Source organism: Silene latifolia, chromosome 7, assembly GCF_048544455.1.
Source record: "Silene latifolia isolate original U9 population chromosome 7, ASM4854445v1, whole genome shotgun sequence".
Lineage (NCBI taxonomy): Eukaryota > Viridiplantae > Streptophyta > Magnoliopsida > Caryophyllales > Caryophyllaceae > Silene > Silene latifolia.
The window spans coordinates 99,041,667-99,055,058 of record NC_133532.1 but is presented as its reverse complement, the minus strand read 5'-3'; the positions used below and the strand labels follow the sequence as shown (position 1 = coordinate 99,055,058).

Here is a 13,392-nt window from a genome sequence, read left to right as displayed (position 1 = left end):
GGGATGAACATTAGGCTCATAGTAGGTGTTTGTCCGCCTATAATGTTGAAAGGCGACAAGACTCAAAGGGACTAGGACAATTCTTCAAACGTGTCCCTCGGCTCCGCACCTTTCACGCACGAAAGGACCGTCGACACAAAGATTTACTTGGTAAATACCCCCCTTTGAAGCTCCTCCTAGTTCATACTTGTCAAATCTCGCAATGAGAGCTTCAAGTGCGCTATAGAAGGAGATTCGAACTCCTCCTTTGATTCCCTCCGAATTCCCATACTCAACCTTGTGGGTGGCTAGATCATCAATGATCTTCCACCCCTTGGTTTCTCCCAAATTCTCAAAAATCGGCCACTTTGTTGCGCAGATCCAAAATAGCCCTCGATCGTCATACACACCCATTATAGAACGATTGCACAAGCTCCATTTTTCGAACCCATGGTGCGGTATGGTTCGCACCAACTTCTTAAAACGGACCCATGCTTCGTGGAAGTTCTCGTCCGGCCCTTGTTTAAAGCTCGTGATTTGAGCTCTAATTGCATTGGTCTTCGAGGCGTAAAAATATTTCTTGTAGAATGCCAAAGCCAATGAATTCCAATCGATGATCCCATGAACGGCTCGGTCCAGATCTCTATACCACTCCCTTGCAAAGATCACGAAGGGAGAAGATAAACATAGTCTCCTTGATCTGGTCTTGGGTCACTCCGGCTAGTGGGGGTATGGAACAACAGTAATCAATAAATGTTTCCATATGCTTAGCTGCATCTTCATTTGCAGCTCCCCCGAACTGGTTTCTCTCAACCATATTAATGTATGAAGGCTTTGGTTCGAACTTCCTGTCATCTCCTGGTAATTCGAACCCCTTATATAAATTTGCAAAACGGCTCGAATGACTAGCTATACTCGCTTCCTCAGCCATGACTGGAATTTCTGGAGAAGTGACTGTCTCGGCTGAAGAAGTGGAAACGGGTGAAGAATGTGGGTCTTCCTCGAATAGCTCGTTCTCGTAATAGCTCGACAGAGTACTCAGCTCTTCCTCTGTCGGTAATATCCTTTGTGATCGTCTCAACTCGCGTAAAGATTTCTCTATCTTAGGATTGAATGGTACTAGTTCACCACCCTGTGACCTGCGCATAAGAAGAAACTACAAAAAGAATATAAGAAAAGTTTAAGGAACAGAAGTCCCTTAAACTAAGAAAGACTAAAAATAAAACAACTAAAAATTAGAACTATTGCCTCCCCAAGAAACGGCGCCAAAATTTGATGCCCGTCGTTGAGTACCAAAAATAAGATTTATAATTTCCTATTAAGACTAACCTAGGCTAGTGGTAACAGGGTCGAACCACAAGGAGGCAGACGTAATTTCTAGTTGTCTAATTCTAGTCTAAGGTAACGAGTGTAGGGGTTGAGTTGAATTGGTCTATAGCTAAGAATAAATAAAGACAATAAACTAAAAAGACGGATTAAACAGATAAAGAAGGGGTACTAGGATGGTCGGTTCATTACGGCTTCGAGGCGACAAAGATACTAAGTCGGTCTTAATCAAACACAAGTGAGGCGGGAAACAAGAGGTCCTCTCGGTCCACTCTTAACAAATAGCATCTTTCGATCTCGCTATAGGTCCCTAATATCACTAATACTGACTCTCGTCCTGAAAAGTGACTAATGGTCTAAACTATACCTATCTTTCGATCTCAGCACAGTTTAGTCATCTTAATTGGTGGTCTAACAACTGTCCCTATCTTTTGATCTAATGGGTCAGTTATAAATTAAGCATCCAACTGGTCGCATGCATTCGATTTGTTAAATACAACATTAAAATCAATTAAAACGAAAGGTAACCTCACGTGGTCAGTCGATCGACCAGGTATGGCAGTCGATCGACTGACACGCGATTCAGTCCAATTTAACACTACGCCGCCTACGCCATAAGTCCCCTACATCCTAGCACGAACTATTTAGCTACTCATGCTGAAGGTGATAACAACAATAATACTAGGGCATAAAAGTACTGAATTCATAATTAAAGCGGTAGGACAAACAATTAACATGCAACAATAATATGGTTTCGGGAATCTAACTAGCAATTCTATACTAATAACGAAATAGAAGTGAATTGAAATAGGGCAGAAGGATACCGAGAATAGCAGAAGAATGATTAAGAACAAGAGCGAAAATTCCAATGCTAAACAATATTCCAAACCCTAATAAAACTCAATGTTACTGTGTAAAACTTAATGTAAAAACTTGATAAAAATCAGATCCCCAAAACTGGTGTTCTAAGTTACGTTATATAGCAAACATACGTAACTTTTATTTCCAAAACCTAAACTCAATGGGCTTGCGCTTCCTCGGTCTTTTAATTCTCGTCTGGAATAGCAGATTGGTCGATCGATCGAGCATGGCGGTCGATCGATCGATCTTCGATCTTCGATATCTGATAGCTTCGAACCCGCAGTTGGTCGATCGGTGATGGTAGTGGTTGATCGATCGCTTGAGCGCTACTTGACTTCTATAATCTCGTGGATTTGTCTTTTGGGCCTTGAATTGCGGACCAAGCTCGTTCCTCGGGTGAATACTTCACGTCATATGCAATGCAGGATACTCGGGGACGGATTTAGCTCGATTTCCGCTGGATTCTTCACATTTCTGCAATAATGTACAAAAATACGGAAGTAGACGGAAATAGGGAGAAATGTAGCATAAACTACATGAATGAGCTCTGAAATGCGTGTAAAATGGGATGTAAAACATCATATAAAAGACACGCATCAAACTTCCCCAAACCAAACCCTTGCTTGTCCCCAAGCAAGAACTAGACTCGATCTAATTACCTAATGGAACGAGTTCAATCTCAGAGCGAAATGCAACATGTAAAGCCTAAACCGATTTAATGCACAACCAACAATCGATTAGCAAATGAATCATGCAAACGAGTTATGGAGCCGTTAAAACTACTGAACCGTCAACTGTAGAGACTTATCAAATTGGACTCTCACGGGTCGCTCAAATCACTCATAAGCACAGGTGAATAATGTATAAGATAGAAAGAATTCATTTTGTAAGGACTCTCACCTAACTACGACCTATAAGAACATGCCTGCAGTCTAATATGAAAGCAATCTCTACAACCGTACATACGCATTCCAACCAACAAGAGACCATGACACATGCCGAGGTATATATGTGGATATGTGAGGTAAGGGTAAGAAGAGGCAAAACATTTATGGGAAAGTGGAGGTACAGGTGATCAAGGTAGTACCGAAACGGAACCATATGGCAACATCCAACTTCTTGCTCAAAAACAAATGGAACGGTGCTATAGCAAGCACAAATCTCACAATCTCCAGGTATAAAAGTAATCAACTAACTCCCCATAAAATATGAATAATACATGGGTGGTGATCTTTGACATACGGTGGTGATGAGGATAATAAGACGATATAGCTAGGATTTAGTATTAGTGAGTTACGAGGACGTAACATTTATCTTAAGAGGAGTGGGATGCAATAAAAGAAAGTTTCATGGTGGTTCATGTTGTAATATAATTGGAAGTAGAGTGTTAGCGTAGCGTAAAGGAGGGATTTGTTTTATGGATGATACTTATAAAAGGCCATGGCTGTGCTTGTAGTAGTGTGATGCTTCGGAGTGTGAGAATATTTTATATAGTGTTGACAATTGGAGGATGATGTTATGAGTTTGAGTAAACTTCGAGGACGAAGTTCCTTTTAAGGGTGATAGAATGTAACATTCCGTTTGATGTTATGGGTATTTTTATATTGGATTGGCTCTGGATGATATATTACGGAGCTAGTTGGTAGTGTATGGAGTTAGTGTTGAGAGAGATATAATGGAGTTGGTACGATATCGTGAGCCATGTTGCGGAGGTAGGAATAGTTAGCGGAGTTGGTGTTACGAGTTCATGTTTGGGTTGGAGTTTTGTTTAGAGTTCTTAGTCACGTTGTTGTGTCTTGATCGAGTTAGTATGTTTGTTTTTGAGTATGGGTTGAACTTCGGGGACGAAGTTCTTTTTAAGGTGGGAAGACTGTAATACTCCGTATTTATGAGTCTCTGGGTACTCTATCGAGTAGGCCTTACTCTGTCGAGTAAGGGTGAGTTGCGTTTTAAAATAGTTTCTGACCTATTGGGTACTCGATCGAGTAACTAGGATACTCGATCGAGTAAGGGGGCACTCGATCGAGTACCTTAGCTACTCGATCGAGTAGCCGGTTTACGGGGAGTTATTTCTCGGGTTTTGTTAATTATGCGATTAAAGTATTTAAGCTTTTCCGTCATTGTTCTTAAACACTTTTCAAAACCTAAATTACTGTCAAGAGAGAAAGCAAATTACGTTCTTCACTTTAATCGCATTGTTAGCAAATCCCGGAGATTGGGAGGTCGGATTTCACCGTTCGTTATACCGTTGAGATCCTTGCGTCGAGGGTAAGACCTATGTACCATTTGTATAGTATTTCCTTTAAGTTGTTTAAACCCTAATATGGGGATTTGGGGGTTTTGTGTAGATTGTGATTTGGTAGTGTTATATGTTTGTATGATAGGAGGAGGTTTTGTAGAAGAGGCTTTTTGATACAGCTGTAGAGACCGTCTGATTGTTGTGCTTTCCAGGTAGGATTTCCTACTCAGTATTAGTCCCATAATGAGATGATTGTTGATGTGTTGAGATTTATTGTTTGATTAATATCGTAATTGTATTGTGACGGTTGTGATTGTGATTGTTTGTCTATGGTTCTCGAGATGCGTTCTCGGCTGAGTGGAGTCACTTGCGGGAGTGGCTTCACGCCCTAGTTTCGCCCTTCGTGGAACCCGCCACGCAAGGGGATGTGCACATTAATGGACAGGGTTATCGCTCAATATGAGGAGCGGGGATTAGGTGGGTACGGCTGCGGTCCCCATCTTTGGCGGTGGTCCAGTGGACGATCGGTGATTGAGATTGATGGGATGGTGTGATTGTGTGTGTGTGACGGTGTAAGTCGCTGTTTGTCTTATTGTTGATATATATATATATATATAAGTTGTGTGATTAGTACTGACCCGGTTGTTGTTTTGTAAAACCTGCGGTGATCCATTCGGGGATGGTGAGCAGTAATTGAGCAGGTTTTAGTTGAGTACTGGGATAGCTGGGATGTGCCACCGTCTGACGATAGAAGTCTTCCGCTATAGCTTCGTAGTTTTATAAACTTTACTTTTAGTTGATTATACAGTTGGTTTGAGGACTTGTACCCGTATTTTGGGATTTGGCTTCAGTTGTACTTTTCACTAAAGTTTTATCATTTAAAGTTGTTTCGTTATTGTCTTATGAATATCATGCCTCGGGTAACCGAGATGGTGGCATCCTTATACCTGAGTGGTCCTGGTAAGGCACTTGGAGTATGGGGGTGTTACACAAACACCGTTTTTTCAAACCATTTTACAAACCTTTTTAATGGTCAGAAGACGCCCTTCCATCGTATGTTGACCCCCGCCTAACCAGGCCACCCACTTTCCAATTTTCAAATCAGGACATGCCCGTTTGCATCGCCGGATGGCTCGCGCCTATATAGGCTGCCTGATGCAGACCCTGTTTCCTTCCAGCACTTGTTTAGGGCGATCCCGACTTCGGTTAACCCGAATACAGGACGGATCAGATGACAAATCTGCCCATTTTACATCATATTTGGAAAACGGCTTACTAAGATAAATGGATCACATTATGCACCATAAACCTAACTCGGTAAATGGATGTTTAATTTCCGTCTTGCATGCAAATCAACATTAAATCCAACTCGACATGAAATACTTGATACTTGGATTAAACAACCGACATAGAAAACTCACATGTTAGGTTCAAACTTTTGGATGCGCATTCATGCATTTAAAACATTTTATCAACTTTTGCATTTAACCAACCAAGATCGATCGAAGAAGGGCGCTACATGCGGGGGGATTAGTGTCCGATTAAAGGGCTTCCCAATACGTACCTTCACCTCTTACTCAGAAACTTTGGATAGTGGATGACCTTATCCAGGGCGTACGAGAGTCATTCTAGAGATAGGATGCTAAGAGAGGGACGATTCCTTATCTTTAGACACCGCTTTTTGCCTTAGTTGACCTGGGTATAAAGTGGATTCGAACGGGTTCCAAGCATCCCACAAATGCTTGGTGGCGACTCCGAACATCTCTTGCATCGTTTCGAGACCCTTGCCGAGACGAAACCGACCGATCTAAAACGATCCAGTCGAAAGCATTTTTACGCCGCCGAGCGTGGCTTTCAAAAGACCGCTGCAATGCCCACAGATGCGGGATCAATTTGGGCGTTGCGGGTGGGCCATGTCCACACAAGAATACCACGAGCAGATTTTTAAAAGTAGGGGTACCATAGGAAATCTGACAAAATTGAGAGATACCATGAGAAATTTTCGTTTATTTTATACGGAGTATATAATCAATAATTTTAAGGCTGATTATAATTATGAGAAATTGATACATTTAGTCAAAGTATTGAATATTCTATAATTGTACGTGAGTAAAACTAGTTAATCGTAAAAATATCTTCTGAGACTAATACAATCACTATTAGAGATGATATGATACAATATAAGAACGTAATTACTAAATCCCGCGCACCAATTTACTCAATCCCGCGCATTTTTTTTCCTTGTTCCGGTTATACCCCTCTCATTTCTCACCTATTAAGGGAGAAACAAGAGAGAATTTAAAACCCCAAAAATGAGAAATGCAACCCTTCATCGCTTTGCAATTACCAAACCCCCTCCCCACCCTCCCTACCACCCTCGACGCCGCCATAACCCCTCAATGCCTGTACTATGCCTCATCGCCTTGTACTATGCCTTATCACCAGGAAGTTCACGTATGAACTTTTGACCCTCAAATGCTTTATTGCCTTTCTGTCATACAATGAACTAAGATTCCGTATTAAACTTTTGCTGGCAAATTCCACGGTATTTGTTGATGGGGATTTCTGATGCAATTGCATTTGCAGGAAGAGGTTTGGGTTTTTCTATGATCGGTCACTAAACCCTAAATTTAAAAATAAATCTTTTTTAATTTAAAAAAATACTAGTTAAATCGATTAAAGCACGGTATTAAAAAAGTTGATAAAACGGAAAAATTATATGTGATATGTGCGAATTACGATCCATTGTTGTCGAATTGGTTAGTTTTTGAGAGAAGATAAATGAGAGAACTCTTTTTAATTATCTTTTAAAATTGGAGCCAATTATGAAATGTGAGGGGTAAAATGCGTGGGATTTAATAAATTAATACGTGAGATTTAGCAAATTTTTATAAAAAATGAACAGTTTGTTTTGTTTCAGACCGCCTTATTTCATTAAGACTTCTCACTTTCAGTTTGTTTTGTTTCAGACCGCCTTATTTCATTAAGACTTCTCACAAGTGAGAAGCACATGAGTGATGGGACATCCCATGTGCTTTCCCACTCACATCCTAAATAGGTTTTTTGATGAGAGAAAATGATATCCGTCACTATTTCAGATTGATATGACACTCTGAAATAAGAATTTGTGAAAAATGAATAACTTTGGGGCGGATCTCCAAATAGGAAACAAATGTTAATGAACCTCCCTCCCCCCAGCGTAACGGTCCCGTACTCCTTCCCCCACATTAACCCCACCTTTCCCCACTCTCTCTCTCTTTTCCTTGGTTCTTTCCAATTTTCAAATTTCTCATTTCAAATTTTCCACATCTCACAAGTAACGGCCCCTTTTCCCCCCTCTCTTCATAAACAACCAACCATACACAGAATACTCTCTCCACTCTCCCCTCAACACAAAGCCAAAAATGGCAACCTTAACCCCAGGAATCCTACTCAAACTCCTTCAATCCATCAACACCAACACCAAACCTACCGGCGAACACCGCTCTCCTCTCCTCCAAGTCACCGCAATCCTCCCCGCTTTACCCTCCTCTTCCTCCACTACCACCACCGCGACCACCCCTCTAGAACTCTGGCCTAATCACGGCTTCATCGTTCAACTTTCCGACTCTAAAAACTCCACTTACGTTACCCTCTCTGACCGCGACACCGATCTTATTCTCTCCAACCGTCTCCAGCTTGGTCAATTTGTTTATCTCGACCGCTTTGTTTTCGACCCCTATTCCGACTGTCCACTTCCGGTTGTATCCGGGTTACGCCCTGTTCCCGGCCGTCATCCCTTCGTTGGCTCCCCTGAGCGACTCGGGGTCCGCTTCGCAGATGCTGGTTCAAGTCGGGATTTCATGATTTTCCCCGTTGAAGACGATGAACAAGGGTTCAATTTCCGTCTTAGGAAGAAAAATACTCATCATGGAAGGGAGGTGCTTGCTCCTATGGTAAATGACGAAAATGTGAACAAAGACAAAGAAGAGGTGGTCGTGCTGAAGAAGAAGAAGGCGGCGACACCCTCGATCACGCCGCAGAGGTTTCGCTCACCATCGGCAGGGAGGAGAGAGAAGGAGAGGGATCCGTCTCCGGCGACCAAGGTGAAGAGGTCGGCATCGCCGGTGCCGTCAAAGTGCGCTGTCCCGAGCTTGATGGCAGCAAAGGACGAGAACCCACGGAAGACGGCGGCGAGGGAGGCGGCGATTGTTGTTCCGTCGAGATACCGTCAGCCGTCACCCACCGCGGTGGGAAGGAGAGCGGCATCCCCGAGTACTAGGAGGATGTCGTTGTCCCCGGCGAGAAGGTTGTCATGTGGTGGGAGCTCGGGAAATAAGAAGAAGATTGCTGCTGCCATTGCTGCTGGAATCGGGGTGATGAAGGTTCCGGCGATGACGGAGGTGAAGAGTGGTGGGAGGAAGAGTTGGGAAGATGTTGGAGGGAGTGTGGAGGTGAAGGAGAAGAATAGTGTTTGTGGGAAGAATAAGCCTGATTTGCAAGCAATTATCAGAACTCAGGTATATCTATGCGTTTTATTGTCTTGATTTGCTGTCATTTTGTTGATTCTTGATTAACATTGCCATTTAATTAGAGAATATCCTTTCCAATTGAAATGATTGTATAATAATCTTTATTTAGTAAGTCCAATTTCACCCATGGATCAGAACGAGTGATGAATTGCAACAATTTTACGGATTATTGCAATTCTACTGGAACATTCTTGTGTTGGAACCTTAGTTTCATGTGTTCGTTAATTTGTGTTCAGCTGTAATGCCATTTGGTGCTGCTGTTTATCAATTCGAAGCAGTTTGACCTAAACTGAGCATAGAATTTTCCTCCGTCTCTATCCGACCTATTCTATGCTTGATATGCTGATTCAGTTTTTAAAATAATTTGACTTGAAAGCTGATGAAAACGCATCATGTCTTTCTATTATGCAGGCTGCCATGTCCCGTCGTCTAAGTGATGCAAACAGCCTTGAATCAAAAGATGATTCTTCAACTGACGGAAATGGTAAATCTAACTCACATGAAGAATGTCCAACGCCCAGCAAGTTACCTGCGTTGGCAGCTGGGATTACTATCTATGATAAGAAATGGACTGATGGCAGTGTACCATTTGATACAGTTTCTGCTGGCCTTGCAAAACTTGGAAAGGTATCGTCATAGTTTGTTGTTTTGTTTGTCCAAGCATTGCATCATAAATATGAGGAGTTAACCATAAGACAAGGACCTAAACTTTGCTATTTTTTCCAGTTAAGGACTTGTACTTCAAAATTTTCCAGTTAAGGAACTCCTACCTACTTCCGTTAGTTTGCCATCAAAAGTAAAAGCACCAAAAATAAAATAAAAGGTTTAATTTCCTCTTCCTCCATCTCTAATTTGCAGAAGTATAGAACTATAGATAGATCATAGAGCATAGCAACATTAGCAAGCTATCTGTGAGAAGCTTTGGTATGTGAGAAGCTTTGCTTAGAAAATCACTATTTTCTGAGCAAGGTGGTTGTGAGAAGCTTTGGTATGTCGAAGTAGATGAAGATTTTCAGATTTAAAATCGAAATGTGTTAACAATAATTCGAAGAATAGCATGTACGTAGACTCGTAGAGTGTGCTAGATGTGAGACCAAGCGTAAAGAAATTTCATGTGAATCCCGACATCGATTTTATATACAAATTGGCCAAAACTTCACTGCACATATTCAAATACGAGCCAGCTTCAAATCACCCCTTCCACCATTGATGAGCCCACTTTGTGTTTCGATCATAAGTCATAATCCACAGAGTTTGCTAGATAGCACTAGAAACTAAAGGAGAGAATGAGATGGGAAGAAAGATTACAAACAAACAGGCCAGTACCATAGATTCCAGCTTTTTTGTTATTTTTTTTTTCGCCTAACTGCTCAATGTTGACGGAAAACTAACGGTGTTAGATTAGAGTCTCTTAACTGTAAACTCTGAAAGTTGAGGTCCTTACCCGGAAAAAAATTGATAGTATAGGTTAACTCTGAAAGTTGAGGTCCTTCTCTTTGGGTTAACTCTAAATATGAGCCATATTATTGACGTTCTGTTGAGTTTCCAGTTTCTTAAATTTTCTCTATGACAATAGGAGGCTATACAAAGAAGGGCTATTACTGCTACTGCTGCTGCACAAGCTTTGCAAGAGGCTTTGGCAACTGAGTCAATAGTCAGGAGCTTAAGGTAAACGTTTCACATAATCGTGAATTCGTGATTGCTTCTCATAAAATAAAAGCCAATTAGCCAATTCTTAATAAATTTGATATTTGAAGGATGTTATGTAATTCCATTTAGCATCATACTTGCACATTTGGGCTTGATCGAAAAATGAATACATTAATCTCGTTTCATGTGCCAAGTTCATTCAAATCGCTCGCATAGCCAAAACATTGAAATTAAGATAACAATTTGATCAGGTTTCTATTGTCAGACTTTGTACGTTGACTGAGAAAGACGATAGTTTGTTTTGCAGGAATTAATTTTTGAGTATATTAAAAAGGCAATTGAAAACTCATTGTTTGTATAGAACAAAACCCATTACTTGTATAGAACCAGGACTTGTTAGCGATGAGGAATTGACCTAGTGGTAGAGTCTAAATGCCTCATGGATTGTTTAAAAACCATTGTTTGGGCCTTGTGGAACCAATCCTTCTTTCACACCAACAACAACAACAACAACATCAGAGCCTTAATCCCAAAATGATTTGGGGTCGGCTGACATGAATCATCCTTTCGAACCGTCTATGGGTGAACGCACGCCTCAAAATGCGAATAAAAAAGGGAAGATAAAAAAACAAAAGGGAGAACGAAAATGTAATGGAAAGTCAAGGTGAACTTAGGGGTTTTAAAATCGAATTCCGTCTTTCTTTTATAAAAACTTAAAATTTAAATCGAGAGAAAAGGTTAAAACGATTTTTAAAAACCGAAATAGAGTTAAGGATCCGGAATGAACCAGGTAAAATCTATAAGAAATTGGTTGTTGAAAAAGTGTGTAATAAAGGGGAGAAAAATAAATAAATAAATTTCTTTAAATTAAATAAATAAAAAAAACACTAAATCTGTCAAAAAACATCAAATACTAAAAATCCACATGTATCCTTTCCCTCCATTGTGCCCTCTCCGTCACCATACTCTCCTCAAGTCCCAGAACTCTCATATCGTGCTCTATCACTCTCAACCATGTCCTCTCTCTGGTCTTCCTCTCGCCTCTAGGGACCTTTTTCTGCTTCTCCAAGTCTCCACCTCCTAACCTGGCAATGCCCATAGGTCTCCTTCTCACATGGCCAAACCATCTTAGTCGGTTTTCCATCATCTTGTCCTCTATTGGCGCCACTTTTACCTTTTCCCTAATCACCTCATTCCTTAACCGATCTTTCCTTGTATGTCCGCACATCCACCTCAACATGCGCATCTCCGCCACACTCATCTTTTGAATGTGACAATGTTTCACGGCCCAACACTCGGAGCCGTAGAGTAGGGCAGGCCTAATTGCCGTGCGATAAAATTTTCCCTTTAATCTTTGGGGCATATCTTTATCGCATAGAAACCCTGAAGCACTCTTCCATTTCAACCATCCCGCTTTAATTCTGTGAGCCACATCTCCGTCTAACTCCCCATCTTTTTGAATAATAGATCCTAGATATCTGAAAAAATCCGAACTCTCAACAACATTCCCATCGAAAATAATACTCCCCGCCTCTGTCGATCTCAACCCCGCCACCTTAGTGAACTGACACCATAAAAAATAAAAAATTAAAGTCAGAGCCGCAGCTAGCTTCTTACGGAATCAATCCAAGTTTCGAATTTTTGTTGTTATATGCCACTGACCTACCAATGATTAAACTTGGTATTGAATTCATATAATGATTGTTTGATTGATAAAGTGATGGATGATGACAATGAATTTAACTCTTTTCCAATGCAGCATGTTTTCAGATCTTTGCTCGACATCAAAGGCCGGCAATCCCTTACCTACCATTGACCGGTTCCTGTCCATCTACGACAACGCCACCAAGTCATCCAGCATTGTCGACTCATTTTCTTATAGCCATTGTTCGGAGACACAGGATGGAACCACTACTTTTACCACAGAGCAGTCCAAGTCAGCAACTGCTTGGGTTGAAGCCGCCCTTTCCACTGACCTAGCTGTTGTCTCTCTTCTAACCGGCCAAAATGTGGATCCTGTACCTGCCCTACCAAGGAGCTCATCAACAAAACGACAGTCCACTGGAAACCCTCTTAGAAGCCACTCAAAGGAACTGTCATCCAAAGGTACATGGTCAAGAGGGTTTGGCATGAAAGACACTGCTGAGCTGGCAGCTAAGTTGAAGGCTGAGATGGAATTGTGGTTCCTGAAATTTGTTGAAGAGTCACTCGATGCTGGGTTCCGGGTATTCAACGAGTGTCACAACAATGGAAACTCGAAAATACCCTTTCAAGGCGGGTCTATAGCAGCAATTTTATCACAATTGAAGAGGATCAATGACTGGCTGGATTTAGTGGTGAAGAAAAGGGATCAAATGTTGAGTGAAAAGATTGAGAGGCTTAAGCGTAAGATCTATGGATTCGTTATTCAACATGTTGGAACAACTTTGGACAGCCCTACTGCCACTTCTTCTTGAAGTAAAGCTACTCGTCTCATTGTCGAATACCTTAAGTCTTGCCATGATTCCTGCTATGATATGTAATGACTGCAAATGTGATCTTTTTTTTTTCTGGGCCAAATTAGAAAAGTTAATTTGTTCCCTTTTTTCCTGACTTTATTTATATTTATTTTTATGTCATTAATGAAGAAAGCTTATTTTAGGCTAATAGTAATACCGTCTCATTGTCAAATACCTTAGAAGATGCATTTATCCACATCGGTGAATCAGTGATCAAACTATGTATGAAAAAGTTAAATGATATTAAGAAGATGCTTTTGGAAAGCAGCTTAAGCATCCATGGAAAAAGGAATCCAGCATATCTTAGACGACTAGTTTCAATTGACCC

General features: G+C 41.1%; 1 protein-coding gene across 1 annotated transcript; it reads left to right on the top strand.

The window, feature by feature from the left end:
• The first annotated feature begins 7,616 nt into the window (after window positions 1-7,616).
• LOC141592390 (uncharacterized) lies at window positions 7,617-13,212 on the top strand. The gene is made up of 4 exons (XM_074413025.1): window positions 7,617-8,904; window positions 9,328-9,543; window positions 10,493-10,584; window positions 12,326-13,212. The coding sequence occupies exons 1-4, from the start codon at window positions 7,810-7,812 to the stop codon at window positions 13,020-13,022; spliced, it is 2,100 nt and encodes a 699-aa protein (XP_074269126.1). The 5' UTR covers window positions 7,617-7,809; the 3' UTR covers window positions 13,023-13,212.
• Window positions 13,213-13,392: the final 180 nt, after the last annotated feature.

Bases quoted from the DNA above. Each gene is read 5' to 3' on its own strand.
- LOC141592390 (XM_074413025.1), top strand. From the start codon at position 7,810: ATGGCAACCTTAACCCCAGGAATCCTACTCAAACTCCTTCAATCCATC. The intron at 8,905-9,327 runs GTATATCTATGC...TCTATTATGCAG, and splicing joins AAGCAATTATCAGAACTCAG to GCTGCCATGTCCCGTCGTCT. The intron at 9,544-10,492 runs GTATCGTCATAG...CTATGACAATAG, and splicing joins GCCTTGCAAAACTTGGAAAG to GAGGCTATACAAAGAAGGGC.